This window comes from Centruroides sculpturatus, unplaced genomic scaffold (genome assembly GCF_000671375.1).
Source record: "Centruroides sculpturatus isolate CEXI.00-Female unplaced genomic scaffold, Cexi_2.0 scaffold123, whole genome shotgun sequence".
Lineage (NCBI taxonomy): Eukaryota > Metazoa > Arthropoda > Arachnida > Scorpiones > Buthidae > Centruroides > Centruroides sculpturatus.
Genome location: NW_019384538.1, coordinates 601231 through 623031, shown reverse-complemented (window position 1 = coordinate 623031; position 21801 = coordinate 601231). Strand labels below are relative to the sequence as shown.

The 21801-nt window shown below is 30.6% G+C and overlaps 1 protein-coding gene across 1 annotated transcript in view; it reads left to right on the top strand.

The window, feature by feature from the left end:
- The window catches only part of LOC111623287 (dnaJ homolog subfamily C member 25 homolog), a 47470-nt gene extending 37179 nt beyond the window's left edge, over positions 1–10291 (top strand). The window contains exons 9-10 of the mRNA XM_023365808.1: positions 1059–1320; positions 10160–10291. Of these exons, the coding sequence (XP_023221576.1) occupies positions 1059–1320; positions 10160–10279 (382 nt within the window). The 3' untranslated portion in view covers positions 10280–10291. The remainder of the gene's footprint in view (positions 1–1058; positions 1321–10159) is intronic.
- The last annotated feature ends 11510 nt before the right edge of the window (positions 10292–21801 follow it).

Genomic DNA, 21801 nt, shown 5'->3' with positions numbered 1-21801 from the left:
CGTTGAATTTTCGTCGATGTTAAGCCTAACAAAGACTATTGTATCGTTAAAAATTATTTTTTTATTTTGTACAAACAAAATAAATATATTGAAAAATATAAAAACAATAAAAAATTATACTTCAGAAGTTAATTTAGTATCAAAAACGTAAAATATTTGAGTAGCCCAAGACATAGCCAAAGATTGAAGCGCCACAGCACTGGCAAAAATTTAAATTTGCTGACTGGAATTCTTTCGGATGATTGACTTTTGGAAAATTGACGCTCTACTGTACATAAATTTATTTAACCAGATAATTTAATTTTTATAACACACCTTAGAATTTATTAAATTATTTAATAGAAAATAAAAAGTATATTAATCTTAATTAATTATTTTACTTAGCTAAAGTATCCAAAATTTGCTTTATTGGAGAATTAACACAAAGTAAAAGAACATGATAAAAAAAATCACAAACTCAGTAGTAACCTCTGCCATCATCAGGATGTCCACTTATCACTCTGAAAGGTGGAGAATTTGGTGTTCAACTTTTTGAATAGATTTGAATTTAAAAACTTAAAATTCTAAGTGTTTATGTATTTTGTGATAATTGAATATTTATCTTTGATGATGAATCTTGTTTGTTTGTTTATTTAGTTAAGTTATGGCAATGCAACATTTGGGTGATCTACCTAAGGGGAATGCCTTCTGGTAGGTCTTTTTAAGGGTAACTGGCCCCTATTCAGGCATTACAAATGTGGAGAAAACCCAGGAAACTCCACATGGCCAGCCTGTCCTGGTGAGGCACAAACCCTCGCTCAAACTTCCAGTGTTTAGTGACAGAACCATTCGGCCACTGGTGGGCTAAGGTGATGAAGCAAGATCAAAAGTATTTGGAATTTGTTTGATCATATTTGTTTATTTTGTGTTGTTCACTGAAACTTATTTTGGATATTTTAGAAATTGTAAATTAGTCCTAGTTTTACCAAAATAATTTAAAATTAGATTATATGATAACAAATAGTTTTTCTTTAAGATTAAATTTATTTTATTAATAGAGGCAATTTTTTTTATTATAGGGGTGGTTATAGTCGTCCTTCAATCAAAGATGTTCTTGCTATTCAAATTGTTTTATTTCCCATTACAATATCCTCATATATTTATTGGAATATTAAATGGATATGGAGATTCAATATTAAGAAAGAAGAATATGGTGAGGAAGAAAAATTATATTTAATTAAAAAATTGATTGGTTGTTCAGCTACTCAATGGGATGCAATAGAAGAAAATGAAAAAAAAGATTATCTTAGAAATGAATTATGGAAAAAAGAAAAATTTCAGGTAAATAAAAAAAAATATTAAATATTTTTATTAATTTTTAATATCCATTTAATTTGTCTATTATTTCAAATTATTTTGAATTTATATTCAGAGAATTATTTTATATTTATCTTTTTAGAATTACAATTAACAAAATGATTAATTACTGTTTAGTAAGAAATTTACTAATTAAACATTTAACAGAATGGAGTAACAGTTCTCCTACTATAAAAAAATGGAATGAATTTATTCAAAAATTTAATGTCCAGACAGTTTTATTTTTTATTTGTTAAAATTTTTTCATATAAAAATTGTTAAAAGTCGTTGATGATGATAATTTAGGTATTTCTAAATGAATGTAACAAATTATAAACAAATTTTACAAATGATAAAATTATAAAAATACAGTAAAATCTCAGTAATTAGACTGTTCAGTAATTCAACATGTTCAGAAATCTGATGTTATTCAACTCAGGTATTACTGACACTATTGTCAAGTCAGAGATGAGCTCCCACTACTTCAAACTCCAGTTTCCACTTAATGTTGCATGATATTAAGCCTGAGCTTGGACACTTGTGCTTGGGAATGTTATTAAAAGATTGTTAGAGTCCTCAAAAAAGGTACAATACCTTATAACAAAATACTGTATAAATATAAAAATCATCCCCAAAAATTTCCATTCAAAAATACCTTCTGCTAAATATATTGAGAAGCCATCAACTTGGCAACATTCTTTACCAGCAATAATAGGGTATCTGGATGTAATGATCGTTAGTTTAACTTGTATTTTACTGTATCATTAGCAGTTGACTCTGCACTGTTAATTGAATTCACCATAATGTCAATAATCCAACAGTCTCCTTAATCCAACACTCTGGAACCTCCATTCACAATATGGTAAAACTATAGTTATACTCATTATTTCTAGCAGATAATTTCAGTCTTGTACTAATGTTTTTGACTTCCTTGAGAAGTTTTCCTCAGATCTTTACTGTTGCAAATTTGAACAGTTGAAGTGATTTTAGTTATGGAATGCTTTTTAAGAATTCTTTTTATGTAGAATGTTATTTGAAGGAGTGCATGCTCAATGATATATCATAATAGAAATATGTAAAAAGTTGTACATTATGATAAGTACATTGTTTTATGATTCAAGTTGTTTTTTATTATTGGGTATTTTCCTTGATTGATGATTTTAGGAGTTATCAAATATATTTGCCATACTGGGATAATGATGCACAGTCTTTATAATTAACATATTCCTCATTACATTGCCTTAAAAATTTCCATGTTTTCTTCTGTTCTTAAATGATGTTCCTCAGATATGTTTTAGTAACATTGACTTATCAAACCTAGCAGATGCCCCAGACATATCATACCGATGACATTAGTGACTTCTTATTTTGATATACATAAATAAATTAGTGACTTCCTTGTAGATATGTTATTTTGATATTCTTTAACTCTTTGGGATGAGGATCTGATTTTCAACTCAATACAAGTTAGTTGCTGCTTGAACCTGTTCTATTGAATTGGGATAGAATATATGCCTGGGGCCCTGCTTGTGTCAGTTTAATCCTTAGCCAGGGGTGCACAACCTGCGGCCCACAGGCCACATACGGCCCCCTATCAATGTTTATGCGGCCTGCGGACTGTACAGGCCAAATCCCTTCTTTCGAAGTTTCTAAGTGTAGAACTTTTTCCCTTTCACAAAGTCATTAGCACCCAACTGTTTTATGACTTTCCCTGAGGTGAGAAATGGGGGATTGTTCTATAAATAAGTCTATTTTTAGCTAACACTTTCTGCTTTAGATATCGAATATTTTAAAATGATGTTAGAACGTCATTTCCGATGTTATCGGGAAGTTTCTATTTTGGCGGGAAATCTTCAATTTTATGCTTCGGAAAACTTGCCTATTCGTCTAAATAGCGTCAAATAACAAAAATAAGTGAAAATAGCGCTGAAAAACCATGAAAATAACGATTTTTTAGCATTTGTTTACATTCTAGATTCTGATTGGTATAGTCGAATTTGAATCAATCTTTTCTGAAAAGACGCTTATTCGTCAACCTAATGTCATTCAAACTAGAAAAAAACTAACCAGAGTTCAAAAAGGAATGTACAAAAAGCTATAAAACCAATAATTTACAACAATATCTCTCCATAGACAAAGAATAGAAAAAAAATTTTTCACATCAAATTTATTATTATTAAGTTGGACCAAGAAAATTAATACTGTAGTTGGAATAGAGTCATTACGACTAAAAGGAAGCCATTTGCATTAAAATATTTTGGATTTAATAATTATTACAAACCGCGTCAAGCCATAAACTTGTCAACAAAGAGGGTTGTAAAATGATTCCGTGTAGCTAGAAAGCTGCGGTTTTTTTTGTTTGAAAGAAAACAGATATATTTAGGTTATTTAAGTAGTAAATTAATTGGAACTTTTTATTTACTTTTATTTTTACATTCTTTTTTTCGTAAATTTAAAATTAAATTATTATTTTTAATTTTTATTTTATTTGAAATTTAACAGTCGTAAACTGTGATATATTTGTGACAGAAAAAAAAAAAAAACAGATTGATTCTAGCGCCAATTTGAAACGAGATATCGCAATTTTAATAATTATATTTAAAATATTCAGATTTTCCACTGCACTGTGTTAATCACTTTTGATTCATTTCTGAACACGGGGGTAAAACTGACGGGCCATAAATATAATTTAGGTAAGAATGGTAACCACATTTATGATGGATTAGTGTCCTGCACCTGGCATGTTGACGATCTGACTCACAAATTCTGAGAAATGGTGGAGACGCCCGGACAGGGGTCGAACGAATTAAGACCTGCCTGGCCACGTGTGCGTAATAGTCTTCTGTCCCCGCCTCTTTAGTCTTTGGTCAGAGTGGATACAGAACAAAGCACGTGGTAGTCTAGCTTGCCTTATCTCAAACATGATTTGTTGCGGGCCTCAGAATTTTCGGCACAATGAGACATTGTTTTGCAGAGTGAACAGTATGGCGCCGGGCATTAAACGCAAGGTCAATCGCGAGAATCATCAGTTTCAAGAAGTGGAAGTGTGGACTAACAAGTACTGTTTTGTGCAACAGAACAACAGCATTATTTGCCTTTTGTGCAATGGAACAATAGCAGTGCCAAAAGAATTCAACCTGAAGCGACATCATGAAAGCCAACACAAGGATTTCCTTCTGCAAGGTACGGAACGCAAACGGAAAATCGAATCGTTACGACGATCACTAATCAGCCAACAAAATGTGTTCAAGAAACAATCTGGAGAATTGGATGCGGCTGTTGAAGCCAGCCTAGAAATATCTGCTTTAATAGCCAAGAATGGGAAACCTTTCACAGATGGCGATATGATAAAAAAGTGTCTTATCATCGCAAGTGAGAAGATGTGTCCTGAGAAGACAAAGTGTTTTCAAACAATCAGTCTTAACCGCATGACGATACAACGGAGAATCTCGCAAATTGCATCAGACATTTCTGGCCAACTTAATATTTTAGTTGCAAACTGTGCTTATTTTTCTTTGGCTGTGGACGAATCCACTGACATATCATCAACAGCACAAGTGATTGTGTTTATTAGAAGTGTTTCACTAGATTTTATTGTGAATGAAGAATTTCTTGGCATGGCATCACTTTCCGGACATACAACTGGTGCTGACTTACTTACTGGTTTATTGAGCGTTTGCAACAAATCAGCACTGGACTTTGACAAGCTATCCAGCATTGCCACTGATGGAGCACCATCTATGGTTGGATGTGAGAATGGCATGGTCACCTTGCTGAAAAACCACCTTGGGGACAGGCAAAAGGAGTTAGTCCAGTATCATTGCATAATTCACCAACAGCAACTTTGTGCAAAGAAGCTGGGATTTGAACGTCTGCTGAAAGATGTCTATGATACTGTGAACTTAATCCGCCGTCATGGACTCAACCATCGACTCTTCACATCATTTCTTGAAGAAATAGATGCTGATTATGCTGACCTGCCCACGTATACTGAAGTTCGTTGGCTGAGCAAGGCAACAGTCCTCAAGAGATTTGTGGAGCTATTGGGGCCTATTATCACTTTCCTCAAAGAACGGGGGAACACTACAAGGAATTTGGAGGGACAAAGATGGCAGTGTGATTTAGCTTTCCTTGCTGACATTACTGCTTATCTAAACGACCTTAATTTGAGATTGCAGGGAAAGATGCAACTTGTTTCTCAGTTGACAAGTAACATCAATGCATTTATGACCAAACTATCACTTTTCAAGTCTCACATGCAATCAGAGAACTTTACACACTTTCCACATTGCAAGGCCATGAAAGAGAAATACCCACATATGAAGATGGATTACTCTGACCAAGTTAACACCCTCCTTACATCATTCAATGAGAGGTTTGGTGAATTCCAGAAATACAAGATCTACCTGCAACTTTTTTCAACTCCATTTGATGTGAAAGTGGAAGATACCCCTCCAGATGTCCAACTTGAGTTGATAAACATCCAGTGCAGTGATGAATTGAAATCACAGTTTAAAAATTCTAATCTCCTCACATTCTACAAAGAACTGCCTGATACATCATTTCCAAAACTGAAAGACAATGCTCGATTTTGTGCAAGCATGTTTGGCAGTACCTTCCGTGTTTCCCCGAAAATAAAACACTATCTTATATTAATTTTTGCTCTGAAAGATGCACTAGGTCTTATTTTCAGGGGATGTCTTATTTTTCCATGAAGAATTCACATTTACTATTGAACAAAAAAATTCCCAAGTCGAACTTAGACGAGAGTGACGTATATCCGGTCATGTTGAACTGAACTTAAATAAAACCGAAGTGAACTTACAAAGTTCCGTTGGAGTGGACTTCCCACTCTTGCTTCAACTTAACCTTTTTATAGCGTCTACATCGGGCTCGATGACCAATTACTGCTTACTGAACCATAACACTATGCAAATATGATGTGGCGTGATTCCCGGCCGACCAATTAGTGATCACCAGCCATAACATTATGCAAATCTGTGATTCCAAGCCATAGTCTTATGCAAATCATGCCGTGTGGCGTGTTGTCTGCTGACCAATCAGTGGCTGTACTTTCAAAAAGCCAACGGCCACTTTCAACCTGCTGTCGATGACCGTTACGAGTAAAAAAAAAAAAACTTTACTAGGTCTTACTTTCAGGGGGAGGCCTTATATTTAGCAATTCAGCAAAACCTCTGCTAGGTCTTATTTTCGGGGAAACATGGTATGTATGCGAACAAGCATTTTCGCTTATGAATTTAAACAAGTGCAAAACACGGAACAGGTTAACCAACAATAATTTGGAAAATCTGCTGGTTGTTTCAACATCTGCTATTACACTAGACATCAAGAAGATTGCTGCCAGCATCCAATCTCAGCCATCGCATTAATCACTTGGAGGTCCGGCCCCCAGTCAGTAAACTTAATCCTAATTTGGCCCTTCTTCAGAAAAGGTTGTGCATCCCTGCCTTAGCATTAGTTTATTATTGAAACACTGTTATATTGTGACAGGATGCTATTGTTTGAAAACATTACTGCAAAACTGAAATTATATACTGGAAAGACTGAATAAGACTATAGTTTTGTCATATTGTAAAGAGAATTGTAAAGTTGAAAAGATATTTTTCAACTGATTTATATCAGTCATCTGTGATTGATCAAGGATATAAAGCTATTGTATTAAGTTATTGAGTTGATTGAGTTTTTCTTTTGTTATGTTCATTTTCTGTAATTAAATTAATGTTAATTGTATGTAATATTTATGATTAATTGTATGATTGCAGATTTTTTTATAGTTTTGTGATTTGCAATTTTTGTAATTTATTTATTTATAATAATTCTGTATAGAAACTTTCAAATCTTTAAAGTTAAAATTGAAGAGAGTCTGTTGAAATATCAGTTACCATTTATTCACTTTTATTGATGGTAAAAATGGAAAAAATTTCAAATCTTTATTACCAATTATTAAATGTAACTGTATTTCATATACTTTTTAATAATAATTAATGTAATTACTCGTTAGAAGTGTCTGAAATATATATTTACTAAATTTCAACATTGCCTTATTGCCTTTAATACAATATGGCATTGCTGGCTACAATTTGAAAAAAAAATGTAGACCTATTCACACTATCCAGTTTTCCAGGCAATCTGTGATCTTGTTTCCCATTCAGCCAATACATTGTCATTCTTTTTAGTGTGGATATTAGATTAGACATAGTACTGTACATGCATGTCTCCACTTCAAGCCCTCCACTAGTGTTAGTCTTTAAGTAACTGAGTAATTATAAGAGCCATTTCTTCATTTTAACTGAGTTACTCTTTTACTTAAGTCAGTAAATGCTAAGTACTTAAATTTTGAAGTAAATGTTGGAACAAGTAGTCTAACAAGTAATATCTGAAAAATAGATATCTGATGTAAAGCTAAGAGAATATATTGAGAAAGCTTGGGATTTTATTGGCAAACAGAATATTTTTGACATAACAATTAGATACATAAACGGCTTGCTGTATATTATTACAAATGTAAATTCGTCTCTGTAATCCAAAAACACACTTTGGTAGACGTATCTTACAGCAATTTGCTGTAGATACGTCTACCAAAGTGTGTTTTTGGATTACAAAGACGAATTTACATTTGTAATAACAATTAGAATTTGTAAGGCTCAAAAAGAAAAAAGTCATAGCATTCTAGATTCTAATAGATACTGTTGTTGAAGATAAGTACACAAATAATGAGGGTAGATGGAAAAGAGGGAAGAACAAATAAGCAGCTACACAGGTAGATATTTGCTTATGAAGTATAGAGAAATGCAAAGTATTTGACTGATTTTTTTTTCTTTCCTTCCTTTCTGTTGTAATATTTTATATTTGATGATTGCATTTGATTGAATTTGAAATCTGTAATTGTATACTTTTGTATAATTGGAAAAATAAAGAACTTTTTGAACACAATTTTAAATTTATAAAAGCAATATTGTAAATAAAATTAATAATATATAAGACTATTAAAATATCCAAAAGCAATTTTTGTCAATTTATTTCAGGCTTTTTCAGTTTGTTAAATTGAACCAAGAATAATGCTTCAGTAGAATGCTTTTAAATTTAGCAAAAAGCAATATAAACACCTTATCCTTCCAACAATAATTCTTTACTAATGTTTTTAACCTCACTCAAAGGCTTTCATCAGGTTCAAAATGACAAATAGATCCTGATGAAAAACCATGAATGAGAGTAAAAATATTGCTGGAAGGATTTTTGTGTGTGCTTTTTGATACTCCTTCCAGTTTGTTTCAAATGTTGTATTTAAATTTAGATTTAAATGCAACATAAGTATATTTAAGTAATGCTCTTTGGCGTATATAATTGGTTTTTACTAGTGTTGTAATGAATAGTATATTCGGCCTCAGGCCAAATACCGAATATTTGGCCNTCCAATTTTTATTTTATTTATTTATTTATTTTATTTTATTTATTTTGTTTATATAATATACAAAAAGTTGTTAACTTATATCAAAAATTCAAATCAAAATAAAATTCGAACGAATGGTTCCATTTTGAAACGATAAAGGAAAACCTGAGGATGGCCTATCCAAATGGGCTGAAAACATTTGAATAAAGAGAAAAAACTCTGCAAGTAGAATTCAGGTGTGTTCATATATTATAATTTATATTGCTGAGAAGGAGGGAGATAGCACCAATAACAATGCTAACAAAACAGAAGCTAATCGGGTAGTCCTAAACTATGAACCGTCCCTTCATCACATATACAGGAGGATTGCAAAAGATTTAAACATACTCATAACATATCAATACAAAAGGAAACCCAATGTTTTCCACCTTCTGTCTAATGCAAAGGATGGCACTGAGGACACAAGAGCTCCTGGAATTTACCACATCCCACTACAGGACGATAGGTTCAACAGAATACTAACATATATAGGATCCATGTACAGATCTCTCCACGCCAGGCCAAAAGATCAGAAATATGATGTACAAAAAGGAAACATTAATTAATACAGTGCTGGCACGTTACGCCAGAGATCCGAGGATTTTCCCCTGTTGGGACCAAGCTACGCTAATACGTGGGATCTTCGACCTGCAAAACATTAGAACATTAGAAGTGGTAGCGATCTATAGGGCGGACGAGTGGAGCCTGCATTAACACGGATGCCATTCATGTACCAAATGGAAATACTATTTAGGCTCATAAATTATACGTCATATACAAAACGTCTCAGTCTTTATTCGAACTTATTTGTAACTTTTAAAATTAGAACACAGCTACATTTTATTTATAGAACAATTTTTCCATTTTATATTTTCTGAAGAGGACTGATAAAGTAGTGGCCAAAAACGAATTATTGAAGTTAGGGGTTTATTTGCTGGAAATTTTTTTGCATTCTGGATTATTCAGTAATGATATTCATTTTTAAGATGAAAAACTTTATTATTGTTGTTGAAAATATAAAACAAAAATTTAATACAACTGATAAAATATCTTCAAACATGACTTTAAATCCATTAAATCACTTGGTTTGGAATGAAAATGTTTTGTGTAAAATAATTTGTTTGGTTTATTTTAATCTGTTATACTTCATAATTCGAAGCTGATGATATAATTATAGATTATAAGTTATTAATTAAAATTTTTCTATAAAGGTTCCACTTTTTTTTTTATTTAAGTTAAGATTGTTTTCTTTGGACATTCTATATTTAAATATGTAAATAAATAGGTACTGTACATTCTTATATATTTATTTTTGTATTAAGATTAATATAATAATCTATTAATTTCATATCTTTAATGCAATTTTTTGTATAGGTATGGAAACAACAAAAGGAAGATGAACTAAAATCAAAACTTGCTGAAACAGCACGTTATAAAAGTTATAGGAGGTATATGCGCAATCATGGTCCTGGGCAGTTAACATTTGAGGATTAATTTTTTTTATTCAAAAAATAGTTTTTTCTTATAAATTGAAATACCTAATTAACGGGTGGCCGAAAATTTTCTCCGCCCCGGGCTGCTAATAATCACGGTACGCCACTGCGCATCTGAACTCGTCTATCAAAAAATTGGCGCATGGTATGCAAAAGGTTGGCCACCCCTGCTCTATCCCATATGCTCAGTCTTACCATTCTCAGATATTAGAGCTTATGCACTTATTGTGCTATTCGTCCTGTTTTTATTTTGAATTTTGACAAATGCACCTACATCCAAAAAAGGGGAGTACCCATGGGTAGCCTCATTTAGGGGATCTATGTGAACTGGTCTTACCACAGTTGGAGGAGTTGTCCTTAATAAACATCAAACATAATATCCTTATTTACACCCCATACGTTGATGACATTTTGATTGTATGGAGAAATAGACTGGATATTGGGGTGGTGTTAAAGGTGTTTAATAATAATAACTATGGATTAACACTAAAATTGGATCAATAGAGCTACACTATTGTTAATTTCTTAGACATCAAGATTCAAGTAGCGGATAATAAGTTCAACATCACAATTTACCACAAACCTACTTATGTCCCTCTATTCATACCGGCCAATTCAGCTGACCCATGGTCATATAAGGCATCCACATTCCACACACTGGTAGCGAGAGCCTACTCGCATTCTACGTAGATGTCAGATACCATCAAGGAACTAGAGCATTTGAAAAAAGTTGCATTCAACCATGGGTACAGCTGATCATTTGTCAACACCAGTGTCCACACATCTGGCTGTGTCATCTAACATTAATAAGGACAAAATAAGAATGGAAGAGCAAGTGGGGGTGTACACTATCCCGTATGAAAACCAACAAATAGGAGGCGATAAAGAATATGTAGGGGTGACCAGAAGAAACCTTGCAATGCGTATAAAAGAGCACAAATACAGTGTGAATAAAGGACTCAATAGCATGATATTGGCAAGCATGGCACAGGCGGATGGAGCAATAGTTAAATGGGATGAGGTGAAGATCATAAGAACGGTGCACTCACCGTCTATCGCGATGGAAATAGAAAAAATAGAGATATACAAAAGTAAAATGTGGAACCGCTGTTTAAATGAAAAGGATGCAAATACATTACCAATGGCATGGAAATACAAAATAGAAAAATGTATGGGTTTCAATAATCCATAAAATAGGAACTGGAGGTTATAAGAAGTTGTTATATTATAATTTAGACGCATGTAAAAATTTGATATTTAATTTTTTGATAATATGTAGCAAGTGTAGTGACATATTTTATTTTATTTATTTATTTATTTTATTTTATTTATTTTGTTTATATAATATACAAAAAGTTGTTAACTTATATCAAAAATTCAAATCAAAATAAAATTCGAACGAATGGTTCCATTTTGAAACGATAAAGGAAAACCTGAGGATGGCCTATCCAAATGGGCTGAAAACATTTGAATAAAGAGAAAAAACTCTGCAAGTAGAATTCAGGTGTGTTCATATATTATAATTTATATTGCTGAGAAGGAGGGAGATAGCACCAATAACAATGCTAACAAAACAGAAGCTAATCGGGTAGTCCTAAACTATGAACCGTCCCTTCATCACATATACAGGAGGATTGCAAAAGATTTAAACATACTCATAACATATCAATACAAAAGGAAACCCAATGTTTTCCACCTTCTGTCTAATGCAAAGGATGGCACTGAGGACACAAGAGCTCCTGGAATTTACCACATCCCACTACAGGACGATAGGTTCAACAGAATACTAACATATATAGGATCCATGTACAGATCTCTCCACGCCAGGCCAAAAGATCAGAAATATGATGTACAAAAAGGAAACATTAATTAATACAGTGCTGGCACGTTACGCCAGAGATCCGAGGATTTTCCCCTGTTGGGACCAAGCTACGCTAATACGTGGGATCTTCGACCTGCAAAACATTAGAACATTAGAAGTGGTAGCGATCTATAGGGCGGACGAGTGGAGCCTGCATTAACACGGATGCCATTCATGTACCAAATGGAAATACTATTTAGGCTCATAAATTATACGTCATATACAAAACGTCTCAGTCTTTATTCGAACTTATTTGTAACTTTTAAAATTAGAACACAGCTACATTTTATTTATAGAACAATTTTTCCATTTTATATTTTCTGAAGAGGACTGATAAAGTAGTGGCCAAAAACGAATTATTGAAGTTAGGGGTTTATTTGCTGGAAATTTTTTTGCATTCTGGATTATTCAGTAATGATATTCATTTTTAAGATGAAAAACTTTATTATTGTTGTTGAAAATATAAAACAAAAATTTAATACAACTGATAAAATATCTTCAAACATGATTTTAAATCCATTAAATCACTTGGTTTGGAATGAAAATGTTTTGTGTAAAATAATTTGTTTGGTTTATTTTAATCTGTTATACTTCATAATTCGAAGCTGATGATATAATTATAGATTATAAGTTATTAATTAAAATTTTTCTATAAAGGTTCCACTTTTTATTTATTTAAGTTAAGATTGTTTTCTTTGGACATTCTATATTTAAATATGTAAATAAATAGGTACTGTACATTCTTATATATTTATTTTTGTATTAAGATTAATATAATAATCTATTAATTTCATATCTTTAATGCAATTTTTTGTATAGGTATGGAAACAACAAAAGGAAGATGAACTAAAATCAAAACTTGCTGAAACAGCACGTTATAAAAGTTATAGGAGGTATATGCGCAATCATGGTCCTGGGCAGTTAACATTTGAGGATTAATTTTTTTTATTCAAAAAATGTGATACTTTGAGGTAATTTAACAAATAATGATTGTAAAATTATAATGATGATAATTTATTCTTATATATTATTGAAATATTTTTAAATTTATTTTAATAATCTTATTTTCAGTGTTTAAATATTGCAAATAAGATCAATTTGTACTTGCATCATTTATATTATAGCTTGAAAGCATTTGTAATTTGTTAAATGTTTTACAATTTTTTTTCTTTCATTTAATTATTTGATTAATTTGTGTAATTAGTTATCATATGAGCATCATTTGAATGTTTGCAAAGTTTTAATTTTATGTAAAATTTATTAATAAATTATTCATAAAATTTCTTAAGTGCATTTTATTTAGCTTAAATATGGTTAAAATAATAAAATAATTTAATTATAAGGTATAATTTTGTTTATAAATTTTACAATAAGTTTGAAAAAATTATGGAAGATGAAGAGTATCGAATGTTATTAAAATTAGTATTTATTTAATCAGTGATGATCTGACAAAGAGAACTTTTTTTGTGAAGTTTGCTTTAAAATTTATTTGAAATTCTATCTTTGAAGTTGATACTGGTAATTTGCAGTTTCAAAAACTCTTTAAGTGCAATATCCAATATGTTCAGGAAAAACTTTTGTAACAAACAGAAATCTATAGGTTTTTTTCATATTTTGATAACATTTTATTTTCTTAAAGTATGTAAGAAATTTTGTTATACATGAATTTTTTTATAATGTAACTGCGCTAAATTATTTTGCTAAGAGCTAAATGTCACACACACATATATGTCTAATATATTAGCATATGGATAATTATTACCATTTTTATAATTAAAAATATAATAGAGAAATGCAATTTTAGTTAATTTATACCGTATGAAATAATTAATGGAAGGAATCGCGTTTGTTACATTCTGATGCTTTTTCTGATCTTTAGTATTTCAGCATGTATGTATAACTTAATTGTATATCCATGTGCACATATATATTATATTGTGTTATATCCATGTGCATGTGTTATATATTGTTCGTATTTGTGTTTATCGTTTTATTTATGCAAATTTATTGATGTAATATTCTTTGCCGGGCTACTCTTTATTTATTTGTTTATTGTTCTCAATTTTTAACAAATTTTTGGAGTTTTTTTATTTGGGGAGGCAGAAATCCACTTTCCTAATAATTGTTTAATAAATAAATTTTGATAGTTAAATTAACTCTGTTTATCAGATACTGCTGTAAAAAGTTTGACCCTTATTATCTTTTATAATCATTTATAATTATAAGATTGTCTTTTAATATTATTAAATTATAGACATATTAACTGTACGACGAACAGATGCGACAATCAAAGTCAAAATTTACATTACTCTTCGTGAGAATTAGACGATAAACTTGTCACCCAGACGAGTGCGTCTGGGTGACAAGCCACATTTTATTTTATTTTTTAAACAAAATATTTGAGATGCCGCTAAAGTTCAATGTTTGAAACTAATTAATTTACATTTGCGTTATTCTTTGAAGTGCAATAACTATAGTTATTCAGTTGTGGTGGTGTGGAGGACAAAGGAAGGATGACAAAGAAGTAACCATAAAATCAAACAGGATATTTATTCAACTACAGCTACTTAGTCCTTCGTACACCTGGTTCGTTTACACTAAACACACTTGATCCCAAACTATAGTACGTGCACAAGTTCGAATCCGTCCGACAAAATTCTATATTTTCACAAATAGAACACGTGCTCGCGACAATAAAAAGATTATGGTTTAAGATACTACGACTACTTAAATCTACCTTAATCTAGCTTATATGCTAAGGAAGAAGGGTAAAGAAATTAAGAGATATGAAGAGAAGAGATAAGTATAAAGGACAGATTTTGTGGGGGTACCCGGGTAAACTTGGGAGTCTCCGATCTTCTCTATATTGGTACTTGAATTAACTCAATTTCCTTCCTCTTGATTCCGTCTCTTGAGAATTCGGGAGCGTTTTTTCTTGAGGTCTTATGGCTGGATGTCTTTCTAATTTTCGTCCGTTCGCAGACGACTTCCAAGCCTTCTCCGTTTGTCCCACTAGGCGACAAACCTCTAGCTTGCTCTTTCCTACGTCTGCACACCTCAGACGCTGACCCAAAAGTATCCAGTTCGTTCTCTCTGATGGCCTCAGGGCTTCTTAATGTCCCTTTTGTCTTCTCCCCTTTGTCCTTGGACAAAGGTCGTCCCCCACCCACAGAAAAGGAATAGGTTAGAAAGTTCTAGAAACACGTTAAAGACAAAGGAATTTAGGAGAAAATAAAATTTATATCTACCCCTATTTACAAAAACATGGCGTACCGCCACACAGTAACTTCTCGGAATGTTGTCATAAGTGCTTCAAAATAGTTTTGTTTTGCCTTGGGGTTAGTACTTAAGAGAAAAGATTTTCTTTTCTATTGAGAGTTAAATTTGCTCATTCTAGAAAATTATAATAAAAATTAAGAAAAATTTTGCAATACATTTTTTTGATCAGGCAAGTATTATGATTTTTTGATTTTTTTTTATTAACCAATATTTTTTGTTTTTACATCAAAAATTCTGGAAAAAATGAAGCGATTTTCTTTGAATTTATTGAGAAACAATGCCCAATTTTATATATTTATTTTAGTTTATTTAAATTTATTGTGATTAAAAGAAAAAAATTGGTTTAAATTTAAGAAGTAATTTTATTTATTTATTTATTTTTTTTACTTATGTTGAGTGTTGCAGGAAATCGTTGATTAAAGAAATATTTTAACGGTACTAGACTTAGATATTAATGAAAAAGTAATTACAATAAAATTAATTCATAAACAGTATTGTTAATTTTGGCAGCTGAGTAATTGTTTACAACGCTTAGAGAAATATCACAAGGTCATAACTCCAGCCTCTTTCCAGATATAGCTTCCGGTTTGATCTACATTTGTAACCCCGACTACACACTAATCCAAGTAATTATTTCACGAATTTTAATGCCTTAATTATTCAGTTTTATGTTGTTAAAACTTTTTAGTTTGTACTGTACATATACCATATGTCAAATAAAAAATTCGAAAAAATTTTAACGGCATATATACAATAGTTAAGACATTAAAATTATACTATGTAACCTTTTTTTATACTGTTACATTTTTTATACTATTTTTATACTTTTTTAAATTATACTATGTTGACCTTTTTTTTAATACATGAAATACGTAGAGTATTTCTTTATTAATCAATAAAAGTTCACTTATTAAAAGTAAAATGAATAGTAATTGGTTAAGTCAATTTTGCAGGACTCTACTGTGTTTCCCATGGAGCACTAAGCTTAATTACCGTGAAATGGAGGAATGGCGTAAAAAAATTAAAAACTGACCTTCTTAAGGGCGGGGCCCGAGCAAATGCCCCAGTTTTACTGCTCTAACGGCGGTACAGTGTAGGACCATTGACAGATAGGGAGCTGTGAACTTGGGGTTCATAGCCCTTATAATTAATGTTATATTTACTTTTTTTGTTAGTAAACATATAATAAAATCTTTAATGGAGGTATTCATAATCCGGGATTGAGAGTTAGAAGTTAATGGACTTGAGATGACGACTTTTACCGATATCGATGATGCTAGTCTAAATAGAAGAATTTTTATAAAGGTATTATATGTGTAAATTCATAAATGTATTAATTATGACCATTTCTATTTCTATCCAGATGTATTTTACTTTTTGTTAAAAAACTATCGATTATTTGGTGGTTACTTTCGAGTTAGTGACATTTTGCAGTGGCATCTTGGAAAAAATGGCTATATTCTTTGTTAAAGTGTGGATTTGATGTTATTAACGAGTCGCCAGTGGATTACGATAACTTATTTGATTCTAGTGTTACGTTATACAGATAAAAATTAGGGTACTGTACATATAGGCCTACTTTTGGAATGCAACTGATACTAGATTACTCTGATCGTTCAAATCGTGTATACAAATGAATTATAGCGATCTGATCAATTTTTATCAGTGTACACAAATGCCGTCTAGGATCAACTGGATCGCAGTCAAACTAATCCGAGCGGAGAGTAGGATCGTTTGGACCAGATTAAAAAGATTAAAGATGGCGACCTCCATGGTTAAAGTTAAGCTTATAATTGACAGCAAGAATGCTGGCGTGAGGTCTACCATTTTGCCATTTTGTGAGTAATTTTATTTATATAGTAAATACGATTCTATCCTGCTTATATACTTTCCGCCAACTAACACATGACAAAAGCGATCTGTATCACGTGATAAAGACTAGTTCGATCTTAGAGATCGATCCATCTGAAACGAAAAGTATATGCACCCTTAGATTACATGTTTCTTTTATGACAAGTTTTACGGAATGTCGAGTTATCGAGAGTCGAGTTTCCGGAGGACTAATGTATATTGAACCGTAATAATTCTCTGCACTATATTAAGGCATTTATATTACAGAAATTGGTAATCATTTAAAAGAATTAAAATATTTAATAATAATGTTAATAACTGTAACGAAAAATGACGCGAAAGCTCTTTGTTGCTATCAAATTCGATAAAAAGACATTAAAATATTCGAAATTAATTTTGAATTCGTGCTGTCAGCTATTATATGGTACGATCATTAATCTGCAGTATATAAATGTGTGCAAAAAATTGACACCGATTTAAGTTTAGTAATGTCACTGTTAAAGGGATTGAAATTTATTTAAAAGATTTTAGAGCAAATGGTTTCTTAACATTAATAGGAATTTTGTACAAACTTCATGTTTGTACAAAATACATATTACTCTTGTATTCAAAGAAGTCAGACCAAGAAAACGAATACATTTATTTGATTATGAAGAAACGCCTACATGCATAAAAACAAATTTTTATAAAAACTATCTTTTAGTAATAGTAAATCGAGGAATAATCTCTATAGAAGAAAGATATGAACAAATTGTAGAGCATAGTGTCATTCTTGGTTTTCTTTACAATATTCCTTTATTAAAGACGATGAACCAAGATGATCTTATGAATTAATAATTATATAGATTTAGATAAAGCACTGAGGAATGGTTATAATTGGGATGTAAATGGTAATGATTTATACGATGAAATTAAAATATTTTATGCCGTATGTTGCAATGATATAACCAATGCAATTTCATTAAAATGTTTTCAATATGCTGTGTAAACTGCACGATTTCTTTCCGAATCTGTTGTTAATAGAACACAAAATACGTGAAAAATTCGATTTTGACAATATAATTAAGGACTTTTCTAAAATAAAAGAACGGATAAACAATTTTATAACTCTTTTTAGTTAATACTTTTTCTTAATTTTTATTTCTAAATTTTTTAAAACTGATATTTTAATTTATAGGATGTAACTTATATAGTTTTATTATTGTATTTTTTGTATACGTAGATGAAAGCAATAGGCCTATCTTTATTTTAAATTTATTTTATTTTATTTTTTTGAGTAAAATTGTAAAAATTATATAATGTGGTATATTTTTTAAGGAAACACCGCAGTTGATAGCGAAGGTCCTGCATACAGTAAATATATAGTATACTGTATGTACTGTACATAAGATGATTCTAAAGGTTGATCTCAAACTCCAGAGAGGTTGAAATAGGAACCTTTGTTTGCTGACCTAATTCTGAATCAGTACAATCCATCTAATGTAAGGAACTATACCGTGGATCGCATTACAACAATAAAACATACCAATGAACGAACGTTTAATAACAAAACTGAGTACTGTACATGAATGTAAGTGTAGTACATATGAAATGGTGTTGTTAAAAAGTTCTTCGAATTTACGCTTTCCACCCTCAATGCAGGCATTGCATCTTCGAGAGAAACTCTAGCGCACCCTTTCAAATATCGTAGATATCTCCACTGCTGCAAGAATTCTGGCTAACGGAGTCGTTCATCGGGGTCTCAGAAATGGGCTTGTCCCCAAAAGTTTACATTAAACGGCTTATACTAACTCAGGACTATGACTGCGAATACACGTTCTTGTTCGAAAATTGCTCCATTTCAATCCGTTTATACACTCCTGAAGTTTGAGGCCAACCTTTTGAATCACCCTGTGTATTTTTTTTAATCTTTTTTTATTACTACTTCAGCAAAGCCAAGGGTATGCACCAAAGGTCATCGAGAGGAGAGAGGAGCGGCAGATTTTCCTCAGGCCAAATAAAATTTAAAGGCCTATAGTGGTTCCTACTAATGTAAAATGTTATTTTTACTAACAGAAATAAAATCTTTTTAAATAAAAAGCAGTTTTAAAGACACATTCTGTGTGTTTCATTTGTTCAAAAAAAAAAATAATAATAAGACTAAAGGGACTCGCTCAAATCCTGGCTCCAATTCTACAGCCATGTCTGTATGTACAGCAAAAGATCTTCCTAATTAAATGTCTGATTTAAATTATAAAATTACAAACAATGGAACAAAACATTACGTTGAAAAAGCAGAATTGCGAGCCCAAACGGCCGCAAGTATTGCACGATCCAGTGTGCGCGAGTGACTCTAGTGGCGAGTTTCTCGGACGGTGAAGAATATAATTATGTATATAACAACGTTGCGAGACGTTCATACCATCTAAACTTAATTCAAAGGAGTTTTGATGGTGATAAAAAAAAAAGGAGATCGTGAGATATTTGCACTAATTCATAAAAGGAAGCAAAAAATAGGACATGCACGTGGCTGCGATGGATTTCAGAATATTATTTGGTGTAGATTTGCAAGACTGTTTTCCTTCAGAATCATTAGGACAAACTTTTCCTTTAACCTTATTAAAACTTAAAAACTAAAAATTTTAGTGAACTTCTCAATTATTTTTAGAAATGATTGAACAGTGATTTTGTTCGAAAACTTTATTTAAAATTCAGATTAAACTCACAATTTTTATGTTAATTTTATTAAATGTATTACCGATATTTAAATAAGCCATAAAATATAGTATATATGTTATAATTCAAACCAAAAATCTAAGATTTCAGTTACTGAAGGTTTTCCAAAATGGATAAGGTAACTGAATAATGTAGATCAGGTGTGAATAACTCAACTATTATGGATTGGATTTAATTTGATTTATATATACTCAGGTCAGAACGTATAAACATAATATATGGGTTTGTATACCTTTAAAACAATAAGCCATTATATATCAGCATTATATATTTTACAATACAATACAACATTAAGTGTAATATATAGTGTGTGTAAAGCATTTTAAAAAATAAAATTTCAAAAATTACTCAAGCACGTTATGTATTATTTATTTATAATCTATTCAAGTTAAAAATATACAGTATATAAGTTATTATTTATTTATCTATATACAGTATAGATATTATGATTTAATTATTCTTATTATATATACATTTATTCTTATAATTATACATTTAATATGATAATATTTCAAAAATTTCTATAATTAATGCATCAAAATTAAATAAAAACTATAACTTATTATTTATATGTTTTTGTATTAACTACAAAATCAAAGGTTCAGATTAATTTTTTTAAAGTGTGTGTATGCCAATGTAATGTTAAATGTAATTTGATGGATTTCGTATCATATCCTCTTATATTTATTTTAATTTTATTCTAACTTAAATATTTACTCGTAATATAATGATTTTAGCATGACAATTTTTATGCTAACCTCACCTCTGAATTATCTAACAGATAATTAAAATTAATCACAATTGTCAAAATAATTCGGAATTAACATGTTTTGTAATATAAATTATTCATAAAAAATAAATCATAAAATTTATTTTTAATATACAGAGTGATCTAAAAGTCAATTAAACCTGTGTGTGCATGGTTTATATAGGCCTATATTCCAGATATACTTGTGAATACGAATCGTAAATTAAGTTTAGAACATCGTCTTTTCTTGCAGAATTGGTGGAAATACGATTTAAAAAGAATTGTATTTTTTCGTTAAATTTAGTCTACAATATTTAAACTGATTTTTGGGCCATATTTATGCTTATCTAAATTTATATAATGTGAACGTTTAAAAGAAATTTTTTTTTGAGTTAATTATATTGTGAGTAGTGATATAAAACTTTTTATTTTCAAATTGAAGAATTTTTACTAGTTTTTATGGTAATCATCAAGATTAATAAAAAGTAATTTTTTAAATAATACTCTTTATTAAATTTTAAATATTGTGAGATTGTTTCTTTGAGCTTAATTTCAGATATTTTTAAGTTTTATACTAGTTTTTCTGAAGTTTTTTTTTGTTTACAAAATTATTTTTAACTTCACCTAATCAGTAAAAATTGTTCTTTATTCTTATTAATTTGTTTATTTTTGTAATGGTTAAATATAAACGAAGTACTACATTATATTTATAATTAGCTTTATCGATTTTTTACTTCAAATTATTCCGACAATAGATTTCCTTCAATATAAATTTAATTGCGGAAATATATTCATTATATAGCTGCAATGGATTTTTAACTTAATATAGAAAACGTTTCATATATTATAACCTTTGAACTTTTGATTATTCACTTAGTTAATAATTATTCAGTGCTTTAACTTGGATCTGTTAATTAAATTGATCATTTCAAGCTTAGAATTTTGAACATTGTGATACATTGAAGAAAGTGGTGTTGAAATCTCCTTTAGAAATATCCATTCTTTATTTAATTATTAAATAATGATTTAAAATTAAATAAATGTGCAATTACGGTTTAAATAAGTAGGA